Source organism: Mycteria americana, chromosome 2 (assembly GCF_035582795.1).
Source record: "Mycteria americana isolate JAX WOST 10 ecotype Jacksonville Zoo and Gardens chromosome 2, USCA_MyAme_1.0, whole genome shotgun sequence".
Taxonomy (NCBI): domain Eukaryota; kingdom Metazoa; phylum Chordata; class Aves; order Ciconiiformes; family Ciconiidae; genus Mycteria; species Mycteria americana.
Genome location: NC_134366.1, coordinates 75,906,978 through 75,923,330, shown reverse-complemented (window position 1 = coordinate 75,923,330; position 16,353 = coordinate 75,906,978). Strand labels below are relative to the sequence as shown.

Below are 16,353 nucleotides of genomic sequence, written 5' to 3'. Positions count from 1 at the left end.
CGGGGGGGAGAGGCGCATCTGCTCTGCCACTCCTGCAAGGGGGGAAAATTTCTTCAACCCTACTTTTCTTCTAAACTAAACAAACCGCTTTGTCCCCCTTAATGGAGAAAATATTCTAACATTAAGTAAAACAAACAAACAAACAAATTTAAAGCTTAATGACTATTAAAATCAGTCAACCTCCTCCCACTTCTCACAGCCTTCTATTAACAGAACTTTACAATAAAAGATAAATGCATTTGTGCATTTGGCAATTCCTTGTGTGCATTTCTGGGAAGAGGGCCATGTAAGTGAGTAGCCACCTGATTAGTAACAGGCAGCAAGCACTAGCCTACTATCACCAAAGGTTAACATACTGTAACATCAAGTCTGCTCTGCACGTCTCCTATGGGGTAAGGTAAGCAACTGTTGCTAGAAAACATATAGCTGTCTCTGCACACTATTATTAATTGCCAGTGGTTGTAGTCTTAAGAGTTGCCCATAAAAATGTACGAATATCCAGCACAGTGACTCAAACACCTTTGGCCTGTTACCTATTGACCTTCTCAACTGAAAATCATAGCTGGAAATTAGAAATTCATACTAAGAACATACAGCTACACTGAGGTTACACTTCTCCTCCTTCAGCAATTACCTTTTTTATGGGTTTTTAAAATGCACTGTCTTTACTCAGTGAAGACCATCCAACCTGATAGCTCATCAAGCCTGTATACCAAGGCTTTTGTTCATCTCTCCCAAAACCATTGAACAAACTAGCAACTGCTCTCACATGGCAGTTAGACAGCAACCCGTTACACAACTGATTCAGTGTAAGATTTGAATGCTTAGCTTTTGCCAAATGTTAGAATAACAGACACCTCTTTACTGGCTGAAAGTAGTATTTATTACTCAGGATTAACCCTCTGCTTCCCCCCCCCCAACCTGGTCAACTGTAATAGACACAGCTCAGACCAAAGCAAGCATTGTCCATTCTTAGATTTGTTTGAGTTTCCACTCAAAGTGTTTTGAAGGCCTGAGCTTGCCACTATTGCCACTGCCAATCCTCCTTACACCCCATTTATTCTGTAAGTAGGGCTTAGAATTTTTGGACTGATTGGGAGACTTTGCACAGGCAAAGCTGTACGTATATTTCTTGTCCTCCTTACTACCAGCAAGCTATCACAGCCGAAACCAGCAGCATCACAAAATGGCAGGTTGCACACTTTCAGTATTGTTCCATGATTTCTGTTACAATGTAAGACCCTCCACTTAAAAAGAAATGGAGATGGGACTTTCCCCACTGGCTGCAAATCTGGCTGTGTAAGGAAGCTTCCTCCAGCCCCCAGAGAGCAAAGGTGTTAATTACTTACAAAGTACTTACAAAGACTAGCTGGAGCCATTTGAAGCCTGTAACAGCACCAGGCCACAGCATTCAAAACCTGGTCCATCAAACAAAGTATCTAAGTGAGTTTCTGAACAAAATCTGCAGCATTATATTAAATCAGCATACTTTCACCAGAACCTCAATCTCTTTCCTCTCATCACGATGCTCTCTTTACAGCATGTGTGGCTCTTCAATCAAGTTATGTTACTAGGAAAGGAGTTTAAACTGAAAAAAAATAGATGTGATAAACCTAAAGCAGTGCTTGGTTGGGGGCTCTACTGTTGCGTTACACAGCTTGGCATGTATGTGTGAAATAAGGAATACTCGGCAGTAATCCCTTCACTGGTCAACAGGCACACTGGTAGGGATTTACCTCCTCCACAGATGCCTGTCGGCACCTACCTATCTACAGCTAAGTCCTCTGACCAGTAACTCTCTGGGAGCATCCACTGCCTAGTTATGACCCAAGGAAAATCTACACCAGAGATGGCTGGCATAGTGAGACCACAAGGCAACGATAATTGCTAGCGAACTCACCCTCCACTCAGCTTGCTACAAGAATTGGCACTTGCTATTCATCCAGACTCTCGTGCAAATCATCTCTGAAACTGGACGAGTTTGGATCAACTATAAATGCAAATTAAACACACACATGCTGCACGCACACACACACGAATCTATCTCCCTATTCCATTTATATAATGTGACCTGCTCTAGCAGAGAGGAAAATGCTGCCAGATCAGTCCACGGAACTGACCAACCTGGGGGCCAGAAGATTGCAAGACATGATGGCTGGGAAGAGGAGGGAAGATGAAACTGGGAAGAGACTGTTTGCCTCCACAGTACCAGCCTGCCCTTACACTGAGGAACTGCAAGGTCAAACCAAAGCCTTAAACTACAACACAAACTGGAGCCCCTTACAACAGCCTCCCTTATTTACTATGCTTACTTGCTTAGCACTCTTTTTGTTTCCATCACTGGTGTGAAATACAGATGACTTATTCCTCTAGATGACAGGTTCAAGTTTCCAAAAGAAACATTCCTGCCATACACCAAAAAAACCCCCACCAAAACCCCACAACCCATAAAAAACTAGATAGTAACTTACATATATGCACCGTTTCAAACACCACAGGAAACCTGGTACTCAAAACTTACTGTATTATATAGAACAAGTTCGAAACACATATGCTTCACTAAGTGCACCAATCCCTAAAATCAGTTCACTGCATATACCACCAGCTACATACCACAGTATTTCGAGAAGACAAATACTTGGTTTGGGGAGGGGAAAAAACTGCATGAAGTATGTGCTAAAGTGTTTAAATGTGTATTTTAGTACAAGAGTGCCAACAGTTGCACACCCAGCTGAACAGACAATTGAAAAGTTTGATTTTGAGGAAGCCCAGGAGGAAGACAAGGAGGGCACAATTTCTCAAAACTTGAGCTGAGGCAGTGAACCCATAGATCCCATTTCAGTCCCATCCCCCTCCTCATCCTCCTGCATATCCTTTGTGCACTCAATATTCCTGGCACAACTCTTTGTGGGATCCCAAGATGACCTGGATCGAGGAAACATATTCAGCTAAACAAAACAAAAAACCTCAAAGGAAACAAGAGGAAGACATCAAAACACTAAACATGCTGCAATACAGCTTAAGAGAAGGAGCCCAGAAGAGGTCTGTCTGCAAAGAGGAAGCTGGGGGAGGAAAAAAGTAGACAAAAGTCTGTGTAGGGTGTAAATGGAACCAAAACAGGAACATTCTCCTTCACAGCAACTGCAGCAACAAACGTACTATTATGTCAACAGTTCACGATGCATGAAGAAGAACTGAAATGATGCCTTGTCTTCCACAAAAGCCAGAAAGATATTTTTCATCTTAGCTTCTGTTTTCGGGGTTGTTTTTCTTTGGTTTTTAACCCAAAAAGTACCAAAGGCACTGAGTTCCCTATTATTAGGCCTGAACCACCCAGCTGCTTCTCAAGTGTCTGAATTCCCACAGCCAAAACCTAGCAAATATTCCTCAAAAAAAAATTTCGCCTGCAATAATCAAATGCAGTTTCTTGGGATGGTGATGTAGCAATCCCACTGATTTCTGAAGCTGGACTGTGCAGGGCCCCAGAAGCAGGGACAGTGTAAGGGACAAGCCCTCCTGCCCCTTACCAGCCCCAAGAGAGGAAGCAGATGCCCCCTCGGTTGCACTGGCAGGTGCTCCTGCAGCCATGCTGTGAACAAGAGATGAAAACTCAACGCGGGTTAAAAATAAAGAACCCTGGCCAAAAGCCTCAATCCATCTTCCTCTCACTATTATTTTTAATCCTAACCAGCTCCTTGAACCTACTTATGGTATGACCCTGCAAGCGGTTGTGTCAGCACGGCTGAGGAACAAGGGGACAAAGCAAGTCCAGAGGGCAGCAAAAATTCCTTAAGATAAAGCGCAAGCAACCGTGGCAATGCTGTGAAACAACGACCACTGTCTCTCAGGATCACACCTACAGTGGATGTCACCTAAATTTCTAAGCAGAAATAATTTTCAAGCCTCCATTATATGTCATAAAGTGAAAAATAAACACACAAATATTTTTTTCCCCTGACCAGCAGGAGGATGCAATTTTCCACCAGTATAGAAGGTAACACAAATTTTACTCTGATACACCAGAGGAGCTAAGTGGGCATATTAGCTAGATTTTGAGTTTGTTGCTCAGAGGGTAGAAAAGGTTGTGGGAACCAGGGGTGGGGGACATGGGTACAGGAACAGAAGGGTGTCCAGGAAAGCGCCACTCTCCTTACCCTTTGGGCTTCTCAGGGGATCATAAGGCCACACAGAAAACAGGAATACTACTTTTGTTTGAAAGAGAACTTTATTTTACAGTTCGTTTTGGCTTGGGACTAGGATGCAAGGAGAATGGAGGAAAAAGGTTGAGAAAGCATTTTCCATTTCTCTCTTTTAAATGGTATTTTTCAGACAGCCTGTTTTGGTACTTACTTCATACAGAGGACAACTCCCAGCATCCTGCATTCTCAGCATATTTTCTATAATAGATTGGCTTGAGTCCTACGATTTTAACCCACATTTTGCACATTCAGGATAAGAACTTGAAAGAGTTCAACAAGAACCTCATAACTGACTTCTAGGAAAGAGGAGGCAGCATGCTACAGCAGTATCTCAAAGGAGTCCTTTGCAACCAATAGCCACCATACTGCCTTACCATACAGTTTCTCTTCTCAGAAGCATCTGTTCTAGTCTTTTTTTTTTTTTTTTAACTTCACATGGTTTCATTCACAGAAAATTAAAAATAACAACAGTAACACTAACTGCTTTAGTGACGCTTTCCTTGAAATTACACACACATACGTACTGACATGTCCCTGAGAGGCCAAAGCCGGGGAGGGAGGTCAGAAGTGGAGAGTCTTAAGACATTTAATTTAGCAGTCACCTACTACAAAACAACTGCTTTTCCGTGCTTTCCAAAACAAGAAGAACCATCTATACTGATGGATGAAGCAAAATTTACTATATCCTCACTGTTACTAGAAGGACTCCACACTGGAAAGTCTGTTTATGGTAGGGCAGCATGTGCAACCATACCCTACTGATAACATAATCAGAACCTTATAGCACAAAAGGGACAAAGCAAAAAGGCTGTTCTTTAATTATAATGCACTACTGACCTTTTCCTCGATGGCCCTTCTTCAAAATCTGAAGAACTAACATCGTTGCTCGTTGAGGACACTTGCGATGCATCGTCCTTCTCATTCTCCAGCTGTTCTGATCCCGGTCCTAATCCTTTAGATTGGCCATTAGTGAGAAGTCCTGTAAACATGACAAAGTAGTACACAGTATTCAAAACCTGCAATACCAGTCCCAAATGGATTTTATAAAAATTCACGTGTGACACTAACAGTAGAGGGTTGATGCCCAAAGCAACCACCTGGCAAAGAGATATGCTGATAACATTGATTTTGCACAGAGGTATCCAATAAGAACCTGCCTGATTTTGTGTTTCCAGTTTGGTTAACTGTAAGCCCCCAGCCCCAGATAAGTACACTATAAATACTACTGCAAACACCCATAATCTTGTCACATCCCTTACTCAAAAAGGGACACAGCTTAAGAGTCATAAACTCATCCCTGTTTTACAGAATTCCTGACTGGCATAGATAAAAGCCTTTTTTATTCTCTGTAGATCAATATAAAATTAAGCTGCTCTTTGGTCAATTTGTCATCGTCCTGCTCTTTATTCTGCTGCTTCCAACTATTACAATTTATGATTCTTTTAAAAAAAAACCTAAATCCCAAAGGGGTGAACATCAAATGTCTGTTTCTCAACTCTGATTCTTCTAGCCAAATGTAACTCAACTACAGAAACTCCAGACTGCCAGCAAAGGTACACAGGGCAGGGGAAATGTCTGCCACAGCTGCCTTCCCTTTTGTGCCTTTTCTGTCCTGGAGGAATACTACAGCAAGCAGAGTCACATAGACGGAAGAAAGCATTGGGCCCTATACAACCATAAAGTTTAACATATTTTGCATATTCTACTCAAATAAGTAATATAATTTGACTCTTACAAACAACAGCAGACAGTGAAGCCACTCAGACTTAAGGAAGAATTAAAATAGTAACATATTATTCAGTAGGCTTTGGGATGAGAGGGAGGAAAATTACTAAGAATTTTATCAGCTCAGTATTTACCTGGTGTTTTAAGAGCTTATTACCAGAGGAGCTGCAATTTTATCTAGGAGAATGCTTTCTCATCTCTCCACCAAAATACTTTTGTTTCACAGCTTTATTTCCTCAGAGAAACACTGGTAGGACTCCCCTCCCTTGGTCATTTCAGTCCCCCTTTCTATAACTGCACCTTAGAAAGAAAACAGGGAGGGGGGGCTGGCCCCTTCCAAGATAAGCCAGGCAGCAAGGCTTAAGAGTACTAAACCAAAAATGCTTACTAATAACAGCAGTTCAAAACTTTCCACCAATGCTACATCAGTGCTAAACCATTTCAGACCTCTGTTTTCAGGAAAATCACTGTTTAGCACCACCAATGCACTTACTCATCGCATAACCAAGCATTCAACAAAGCTCAGCTTCAAACAGACACTGAAGCATAACCAGAGCAAGAGCAAGGCACCTCCTCCAGCAAGCTGTCTGCTCAAAGTACTGATGCCTCGGCCACAGCCATGGGCAAACATTCCTTCCCCACAAGGCCACTTATTCACTGCTCGCTTGGGCACTACAACTCAGTGTGTCACATTGTCTGCTAGCGGGCTCTCGAACCAATCTAATCGCTCTGATTGCCTATTTTTAAACAGCCTAATCCAAAGTCTGCATCATATCACTAAATCATATCACTCTCTTCTTTTTCCAGTCAAAGTTTGCTCTTACTCATGCTGCACTACACCAAATTTCTCTTGATGTGACGGCGTGCTTCCCTAAACCCCTGACCTTTATCTCCTGTAACCCTACTCAGGTGATAACTACCAGTGGCAGTCGGTCAGTCGTAATGGATGCATCTGGTCATGATGGCTGCATCAGGCTCCAAGTGGATTTGGGAGACAGATAACAACACAATAGCCTAGGGCTACTGTGCAATGCACCCACCGAAGAAACTAAAATCTGTCATCAGCATGCAAATATGACCAGGAGTCAATCATCCTACCCCCATAAATAGTGAGCAGCCCAAGAGCCCTTGGAGCTCTCCTGCTCGGGTGCGGGCTGCACGCCAGGATATCCCCTTGAGTAGGGACACCTCTCAAGGTTACTCCTCGAGGTTGAGATTCCTTGCCGCAACAGATCCTCAGTAAGTGACTAATAGAATGCTAAACTTTGAAATCTTAGCTAAGTGATATAAAGGATTGATTGCACATATATAATCCTTCAGACATAAATCGTTGACCAAGTCTGGGACTAGGATTGGATGTAGCCACACCTAGACTCGTCTCTGAGAAGCAGCTTAGAAAGCAAAGGGGTCCTTTTCTGAACCTCATAACTCAACGGGAGGGTCTCCCTGACAGTTTTCACAGAATCGTATAGGTTGGAAAAGACCTTTAAGATCATCGAGTCCACCTGTAAACCTAACACTACCAAGACCACCACTACACCATGTCCCTAAGCACCTCATCCAAACGTCCTTTAAATACCTCCAGGGATGGTGACTCAACCACTTCCCTGGGCAGCCTGGTCCAATGCTTGATAACCCTTTCAGTCAAGAAAAATTTCCTCATATCCAGTCTAAACCTCCCCTGGTGCAACTTGAGGCCATTTCCTCTTGTCCTGTCACTTGTTACCTGGGAGAAGAGACCGACCCCCACCTCTCTACAACCTCCTTTCAGGTAGTTGTAGAGAACAATAAGGTCTCCCCTCAGCCTCCTTTTCTCCAGGCTAAACAGACAGTTTTGTCTGACCCTGTCCTCTATGCAGTAAATAATCAAGTGTACCTTGCCATCAAATCTTCTTAAATAACTGTCGCATTGAACTTTGTTAACTCCCTATTCTATATCAATAACGTATATTTTTGCTTCTCTCTTACGAGTGAAGTGCACTCTCACTCCATCCGTGACACCTGACTTGGAGTCAGAAGTGAGGCTACGTGGTGGCCACATCCTGCAGGTTTTGTATGCTATTTTTAAAATACTATCTACAAAGCAGAAGCCTGGATTTTTTTTGTGGGGAAGATGCTGTGAACTGGTAGCTCAATTTTTTTCTTCCTAATATGGAGCCCACAAAGCAAAAGTTGAAACTAAGCACCAATTTTTGCCTTAAAATGTCTCTTCTAGCCAGCCCGAGACTGGCAGGGAGAAGTTAAATGACCCAATTTACATTTTCACTCCCCTTTTGTTAAATTCCTTTTGATACTTCCTTTCCACTAAAGAGATCTCAAACTGTGACCCAACAAATAATACAATTTTCAGTACCAGCACATGATACTACAACAAGGTTTGTAATGTAAGACAGTGATATGACGCGGGGTGACAGCATCCCTTCAAAGCATTCCCGAAGAAATGAAGGCGACCTTTCAAAAAACATTCAATAGATTATATTTCTATGCTGAATTCACCCTCACTAGAAGCCCTAGTGCCCAAGTATATTCTTAAAAAAGTTTCAACTTTTGCTTTACATTTTTCCATGAAACTACTGCTGATAAAATTTACAATTTTTAAACTCCAGAGAAGTCTAAATCAAGCATATCATTTGAGGCCTGATACTCAGTAACTTATGGCAGAATTTGATTAGGTTTTCCAAAAGCAGTATTTGTTCTGGAGACTTGCCATATGTAAAACCCGGCAACCTGAAGTATATGAGTCAAGAAAATCACCTTTTGGGCTGTCAACTTGCACGCAGTTGGAAAGCAATTTTTATTCATCCTTTCACCCTGCCAAACCATCAGTGCACTTGGAAGACAAGTATGATTTGTGTTCCTTAAGGAAAAATATAGGTTTGTCTACTATTATTCATCATAACCAGCACGATCCCAAAACACAATAATATTGCAGATAATTGAATTTAGCTATCATCAGCTGAAAACAATTAAAACAAGTGCCCTAAAACGGAGTCATAAAACTACAAATGAGAAATACTGATAAAAAACGGGAACGGGTGTCATGTTCTACAGGTTTTCAGGGCCAGCATAATTGCAAAATCCGTTCTGAAGTGATGAAAGGCACAGACAGCCACAGTCCACAGCCTCTTTCCAAGCACTGGAGAGAAAGCACATGCTGAAGTAGGCTGTTATAAAGTTTATTGCCACTCAATCATTTTTATATCAAACGCATTCAGTTTGCCCCCAGACACCTTTTCCTTCAAACACCCTTCCTGCCATCTCTAACTGCGACAAACCACATTCTTTTCTGCTGTGCATCAATTGGGAGCTATAAAGGGTCTGGAGACCCCAGGGTGAGGTGGGGACCCCACAGTTGTGCCAAGTGACACTTGGGCACGCCCATCACCATTAATGAGTTGGCACTGGTGCAGCTGAAGGGACATACAGGTCTGCTGGTGCACTGCAGGAACAGAGTCCAGCGTACACCCATTCACATGGGCTGACTCTCCAAAGTTAACCAAGTTACAGGAAGCAGCAAACATTCGTATTTCTTAAAAGCAAAGTACTGTAGTGTTGTATGTATGTGAAGAGGAAAAAGCAACCGAGCCAGAAAATGGTCTTTTGCACAGCCTGAAGAGCTGAACCACTCTTCAATCCTGGCTACTTCAGAACACCCAGCAGTAGAAGGAACCAGCAAGCCATCAAGAGCCAAATAAAATCAAAGGGACAAATAGCTTCTCTACTGCTTTTCCATGGCTGTGCCCTTCAACCTGTAAATCACGATGCCAGCGAGCCCTGGCTCATGGCAAAGCCCGTGACCGGTTACATTCTCAGCTGCCGGAGAGCTGGCAGCGGCTGCCTGCCCCTTGCCCACTGGGCTCATCTCAACCCCAGCTCTCACTGACTCCTCCCCTGGCAGCTGGACTCATGACCAACCACAAGGCCTGAATAACTAGGCAGAATAAGTCAGGGTTGATAAAAATAGACTTTATTCCTGTAATATAAAGTGTTTGTTTTAAAAGTCAAATTAGATTTTTTAATATTTTAAAAAAACCCTAAACCTCATTAAAATTAAATTTGAAAGTACAGCAACTTGGATTATAAGTCAGTGTAGGATTTCATATATTAAAATGACTTACGTGAAATAATAATTTATATATAGAGTGAAGCAGTACATATTTGCTGCCAAAGTTTAAAAGGAACTGAAACACTGAATGGCTCAAAGTCACTGAATAAACACTGCTTTAACTAAGTCACTAGTAATGAATTATTTAATTAAGTCAGAAATACAGGAACTCACATATCAAATGACATCTATGGTCCCTTAAATACACTGTCCTGGCTCTAACTGATCAAGACTAGATACTTTAAAAGAAAGGCCAATTCCTAGTAATTAAAAAGGGTAGCTTAAAACTGAAACATGGAAATCTTAACATCCTTTCTAAAATATATCTTAGCCACATAAATGTCAACTTCACAGTTTTGCTGAATTCTTTTTTAAACTTCCGCATAAGCTGTGATAGCAAACTGCAATTTGAGTTACACACCGCTTAAAAAGACACAAACAAAAAAAAATCCACTTATCAGCTTCTAACTGCGATGAGAAAAAGCAGCAACTGTGATTATTACATCCACTCTGTTACAAGCTGGGGAAAGCAGAAAAACCCCTTCTGCCCTCTGCACCACAGTCATGACTAGAGAGACTTCTACCACCTCCTTTTTATTTGCCTTCCCCACTCTGAATGTTTTCATATCTGTCTGTGGTTACAAGTTTGTTTGTTTTTTCACATGCCAGAAGGGTTCTGCAATGAGCTGAACTGTACCCTCTAGGGTGATCCAGACAGAATCCGGATATCATGGCTTTACAACCTTTGCAGAGCATGCTCCCTCTTGTTCCCACTGCATCTTACTATCCCCTTTGCTTCTTGACTGTAGTTGTTAACTGAGTGGAGGTCTTGCTGAGCCTTCTCCAGCAATGGCCATGTCCCTTTCACCAGAAACAGTGTGTGTAAAGAACAGTTAAATCTGCTTAAATGAGCTTACTTCAGGGGGCTTGCACTGACTCAAGCAGATCGCTTTTCATAATAGTCTAGCAAATAAGACTTACTATTCCAGTGCAGGCAGGGCTTAATTTATATTGGTACAAATTCACTACCCTTACCATTTTTGGTGGTACACACACTTTTAGCAGAAATCTACAACTCTATTTTCAAGCCACGATCTAACCCATTCTGGTCATCTGGAGAAATGGCTGACACACATATACAGGGCAAGCCGTGGGAGCACCTGAACATATGATGCAAAATCACAGTACCTGGGAACACACCATACAATAAAACACCGTGTAAGTATAAATACATAGGATGAAAACCGACGAGGAAAAGAGAAGCAGGAAGCAACAACATAAGGGAAGACGGAAAAAATGCAAGGGAGGGTTTGAGGTTAGTTAGTTGGTTTTAAGAATAGATGAGATTACAATTACTGGTATGTTCTTCATTATTAAAGTTACTGAATAATCAGGAAAGCAAAGGGGAACATCTGAACAAACCTCAGTACCACGTGGTTAGTTAAACACAGTGGTTGGGTGAAGGGGCTTTCACAATGTTTCCAAAACACTATTTCTACATCACTTACTCTAATGCCAACAAGGCATCTGAGCATGAACATTTCCATGTCCTTACAACAAGACAGCAACACCTATTTTAGTTTGCTGTTTCCCAGTCCTAAGGCGGCTAGGAAAAGAAATACATTCAATTGTACTTCCAGTCAGTTCTCACAGTGAGAGGCAACCCACAAAGCCATCACATTAGAAAAATCAGCAGTCAACACCACACAAACACAAGCCAAAGATATCAAAAGCATTAACTGACCTAAATAAGGGGGATTTCAACATGACCGTATTCACAGCTTTCTATATGGCATGAACACCTAATGTCAGCCAGTCCACACAGCTCAGGGCAGGGGAGCCATACTGCAGATCTCAGCTATACGTGAAATACATAACTCTGCTCCCAGGTGCTTCTTGACCACAGAGGGACACCCGCTTCCCACTGCAAAGAGATACTGGGTTTGCCTCTCCCGGGCACCCCCCTCCTTGCATTCCTCCCTGATCCCTGCAAGCTGAACCGCTCTGGGCTACTACAAAAGGCCCAGTTTCCAGGGCAATTGGCAAAACAAAGAAACACAAGTTACAAGAAGTTAAAAAAGTGGATCTACTCGAAGCAGCATTCTCACCACACTGGGACGACAGTGTTACTTATGAGAGCATGCAATAGCACGGATTGTAGTTACGTAGGCACGGAGCTAAAGTTTTGTTCCCTTAGGGATTAACGTACCTGTCCCAACTTCAGCTGTGCAGTCTTGAGAGTTGCACAGGAAATCTTTGTTTTAAAAAAAAAAAACAAAAACCACAACAACAACAAACAGGTTTTTTCTTCTTTTTGCACTGTCCCTTTTAGGAAAGCTGCCACAAATGTAATTGCAACGTAAGAAAGCAAGGGGGTTAACCATCCCACACCATGGTCTGAGAAGTCTGTGCCACCTGAACACAAACTCTTCGGTATAACCACACCATGGAAGACCACCAACACGAGTTCTATGCCTAAAATATAGAGGGGAAAAAAGTTACTACCTCCAGCTCTTTAAATACTTACTCTGGCCCTTAGTTTCAAGCAAGTAATATTCTGTATGAAAATCTACATATAATAAACTGATGGCTCTTGTTTTCCTTCAAGAGCTATAACTTTATACACAAGTTTACTTACAAAGTATCATTAATGTATAGTCCTCATCAATCTTCCAGAAGTAATAGACAAACAGCTGCAATGCAATACAAATTCACATCCCATCATCTGTAACCCTAAATTTATCTTCTACCAAAAACGCCCTTACTTGCCAGAGTACATTCAGAAACACTACCAAAATCTTGGTAGGCATGTTAAATAAAACCATTAATCATTTGATGCCAAGTTAAAACATACTGGTATCCCCAAAACATCTGCAACAGTCTGCATTAATCAGCATACTGTACAGAGTTACTGTATTTAGCTGTTGTACAGCTATGCACAAAAGATAATTTAGTTTTATAGTGCAAATGCCATCTGTCACATTGTCACAGCATGACAAGGTATCACATTACACATTAAACAGACAACACGCCTCGAAAATAAGGCCTATTTTCATGCCATGGTTGTCTTAGAGACTAAAGAACTGGGTTTTCATGGTAGTAACATAATTTAAAAACAAAACATGCCAAAAAATTTTTCTCTGGGATAAGATATACCTATTCCCTGTCCATTTTTTTAAGGATAGCTGTCATAAAGAAAATGCTGTTTTGATCTCCTTTGGTAATGCAAAACCACAACAGTTTTCTGTCTCTAAATAAAAAAGCCACAGCATGAAATAGTCGTTTATACCACACCATGTTCTGTGTTGCCACCATGATGGTAATTAACGGTATGTGGGCTTTTCAGATGACAAGCCACCGGACATTAGGTTGATTGTGGTGCATAACAGAGTATACGCATAAAGCAGTACTGTTACGCCAAAAACTGTTAGCAAATAGCTTGTACAGTCTTCATAAATGACTAGAAGAGTGCTTTTATATGTAGATATACATCATTACTATGGAAGCCAATCATGAATGACATTACAGCACAAGATGTGTTTGTCAGCCTGTCAAAAGACAAGATCACCAAAGAGAACTGATTAAATAATACAGGTTGAAAGAAGCTCCTTACTCCCATTACATCTCCATCCGAAATTGCTATTAAGCAACCAAAGACATTTATGTGACTGTTTCCTGCATGTGAGCCCATTATCAAGTACCTGTTAAGAGCATTAATTGAAATTATATCGTTCTGGTGTTTCAACACAACACTTTTAAAGGTGTTTTGTTTCGTGTTCGTTTGGAGGGGGTTGGTTGGCGGGGGTGGTGGTATTAAGCTGATAGAAACAAGAATATAACAGTCAAAAATGAACCTAATTTAATTCTGCCAGGAAACTACCCCAGGCCATAGGACATACTTCACCCCTCAGTTTTATTTATGAAATATGCATCTGGAAGACATTTAAAACAAAAAAATCCTCTAATGCCTGCAACATATCACATACTGAGAAAAACCTCACCTGAAGTCTATACTTCTGTTATTTTAGGTTCATACAAAGAAAAAAAAAATTATTCAAAGGGACACACCTCTCTGATTGAAAGATATTTTTCCACTTTTAAGGACACAATGAAAACTGCAACCCCCTGTTTCTCCCAGGCAAGACACACGACCCCGTCTGGCAGCTTATTCTTCATAAGGCAGAAGGAAGGTCATCAGCCTGGGCTCCATGGTGGCACGGGGAGCTCGGGGAACTCCCAAGCTTGGGAACAAATAAATAGTTCGGGGAACAAATAAATATCTCCTAAGATCACCTTCCTACAAATGCAGAGCTAAGTCAGAGCTTAAAACCACAAATAGCTACCTTGAATTTTCCCAAATTTTTTAAATTTTAAGAGGGGAAAAAAAGGAAACCCAAGGAACGATTGCCCCAAGACCCAAAACCTAGGGCTGTCCTGAATGAAGCAGAACAGAGAGGAGGAAAGAGAGCTGATGGCCACCACCCTACCAGCTGCTCCCTCTCTATCGGTACCATGGCGCTATCGAGTTCCTACCAATTGCCCCTGGAGCTGTATGATAAAGGGAGAGCAGCAGCTTTTCTAATAAGTAGGTACCAGGCCGTGTAAAGGTCATTAAGTTTTGACAAACAGAAACACAGTTAATTTTATAGTACCATAAGCACTCCCTGTTAGCCCTGAGGAAATGAGGACCATGTACTCTTCCCACATGTTGCCAAATAACAGTATTTGATGTCTTCAGCTTGCATCCACCTCTGTCCCCAAGCCTCCTTGACTGCAGTCAGAAAGCTTCGGAGGAACAAGAGGACTCCAGATGCAAGATCCTAGCTATAGACCTTTGCTGTTCAGAGGGACATAGGTAGAGAAGGCATAAAGCCTTTTGCAGAAGCAAGGGAACACCACCACCAGGAAGAGAGCTCGGTTAGGACGCGGGGACCTGGACTCTGTCCAGATGCAGCCACCACCCAGCAGGTGCCCCTGGAGAGGTCACCTCCCCTCCCTGAGCTTGCCCACCTGTAAAATAAAGGTTGTGAGATCATCCACCACAGTGAAGTGCAAGGGAGGGGTACAGACAGTAAGCACGACATGAGACGTGGGATTATTATTAAAATCCCTCAGTGGTGTGTGCCTCATGTTGATTTTGGTGCTGGACAGAGTGGCTTTATTTCTCTCCAAGGAGAATAAGTGCCCTTTGACTTGCAGCTATGCCAAGGACATCTGTCCTATGGGACATCTTCTCTCGTTTGGTAATAACATATGCAATCTGGAAACAGAGTTAAACATGCATTTTATTTGAAATTACAGGCACAAGCAGGTCCACAAGTGGAATTTATCTCTATTTAGTTCAGCGATATAAGTGACAGAAAAATGGGCATAACCTCTGAGAGAGAGAAAAGTCTAAGTTCTCAGGTATTAACAAAATTATCAGTGACATATGAATAAATTATTCTTTGGGTTTTATGCCAAAACGATCATGTCTTGTTTATCCTGCCTTTACCGGGGAATTATATGGCTGAATGGAGAACCAGTAGGGTAACATCCCATGAGGGAGTCAAGGAAGCCCTCAACATGCCAGGGAAAGAAAGCATTTCATTTTAAAATGTTTTGTTTCTTCCACTTGTATTTGGTTTAAATCTATTTGACAGTTATTTGGAGAAAAGTTACTGACTCAGTTTCCAAAGTATTTTTGCCTGTTCTTCACCAATATCCCCTCATGTGAGGGAGCGTGCATGGATTATTCTCATAAGTAAGAATTAAGTAAAGCAAGCTAGTCAGCATTTTAGGTCTATATGTGAGCACCAAGTGAGGGCAATTCCTCCCCCTTCTGAATCACTTTTACAGATCCATCTTAACTGTAATACACCACTATAGCAGTCCCATTTTTTAGTCAATTATTTCCCTCCACCTCGGCATCACTGGGATTTGCTTTTAGACTCCGTAACATACCTTACCCTGTTTCAGAGTTAAGCTTCCACTAGGAATGGATGGACAAAGGAATAATAAATCCACACTTCAAAAATACCCATACCTTGGCACCGAGGAACTAGACAGATTAGTAAAATTGAAAAAAAAGTTTAAAAAAAGGCATTCTGGTATTTTAAGTAACATGAGAAAGAAAAAACTATGCCAAGAGCATGTCTCCAGACAACAGCTATTCTACACTAGAAAGTAAAAATTAGCAATTGCGTCTCCACAGAGTATAAACAAAGGAGGAAGAAAGAAGGTAAAGGCAAACACAGTGAAGCAAGGAAGAGCCTGCTAATTGGAAGAAAACACAACATATGAATGTGCAAATAAAACAACAAGGGAAATAAAGAGGCATGCAAT

General features: G+C 41.7%; 1 protein-coding gene across 9 annotated transcripts in view; it reads right to left on the bottom strand.

The window, feature by feature from the left end:
• The window catches only part of JARID2 (jumonji and AT-rich interaction domain containing 2), a 228,194-nt gene that overhangs the window by 95,890 nt on the left and 115,951 nt on the right, over nucleotides 1–16,353 (bottom strand). For 8 of the 9 annotated variants that reach the window (XR_012774336.1, XR_012774337.1, XM_075493800.1 and 5 more), the window contains one exon: nucleotides 5,037–5,178. The exons of the other annotated variant lie outside the window; for it this stretch is intronic. Coding sequence is in view for 5 of the 8 variants with exons in the window: in XM_075493795.1 (XP_075349910.1) it covers nucleotides 5,037–5,178 (142 nt within the window). In the remaining 3 variants the exon portion in view is untranslated. The remainder of the gene's footprint in view (nucleotides 1–5,036; nucleotides 5,179–16,353) is intronic. 9 annotated transcript variants of the gene reach the window in all.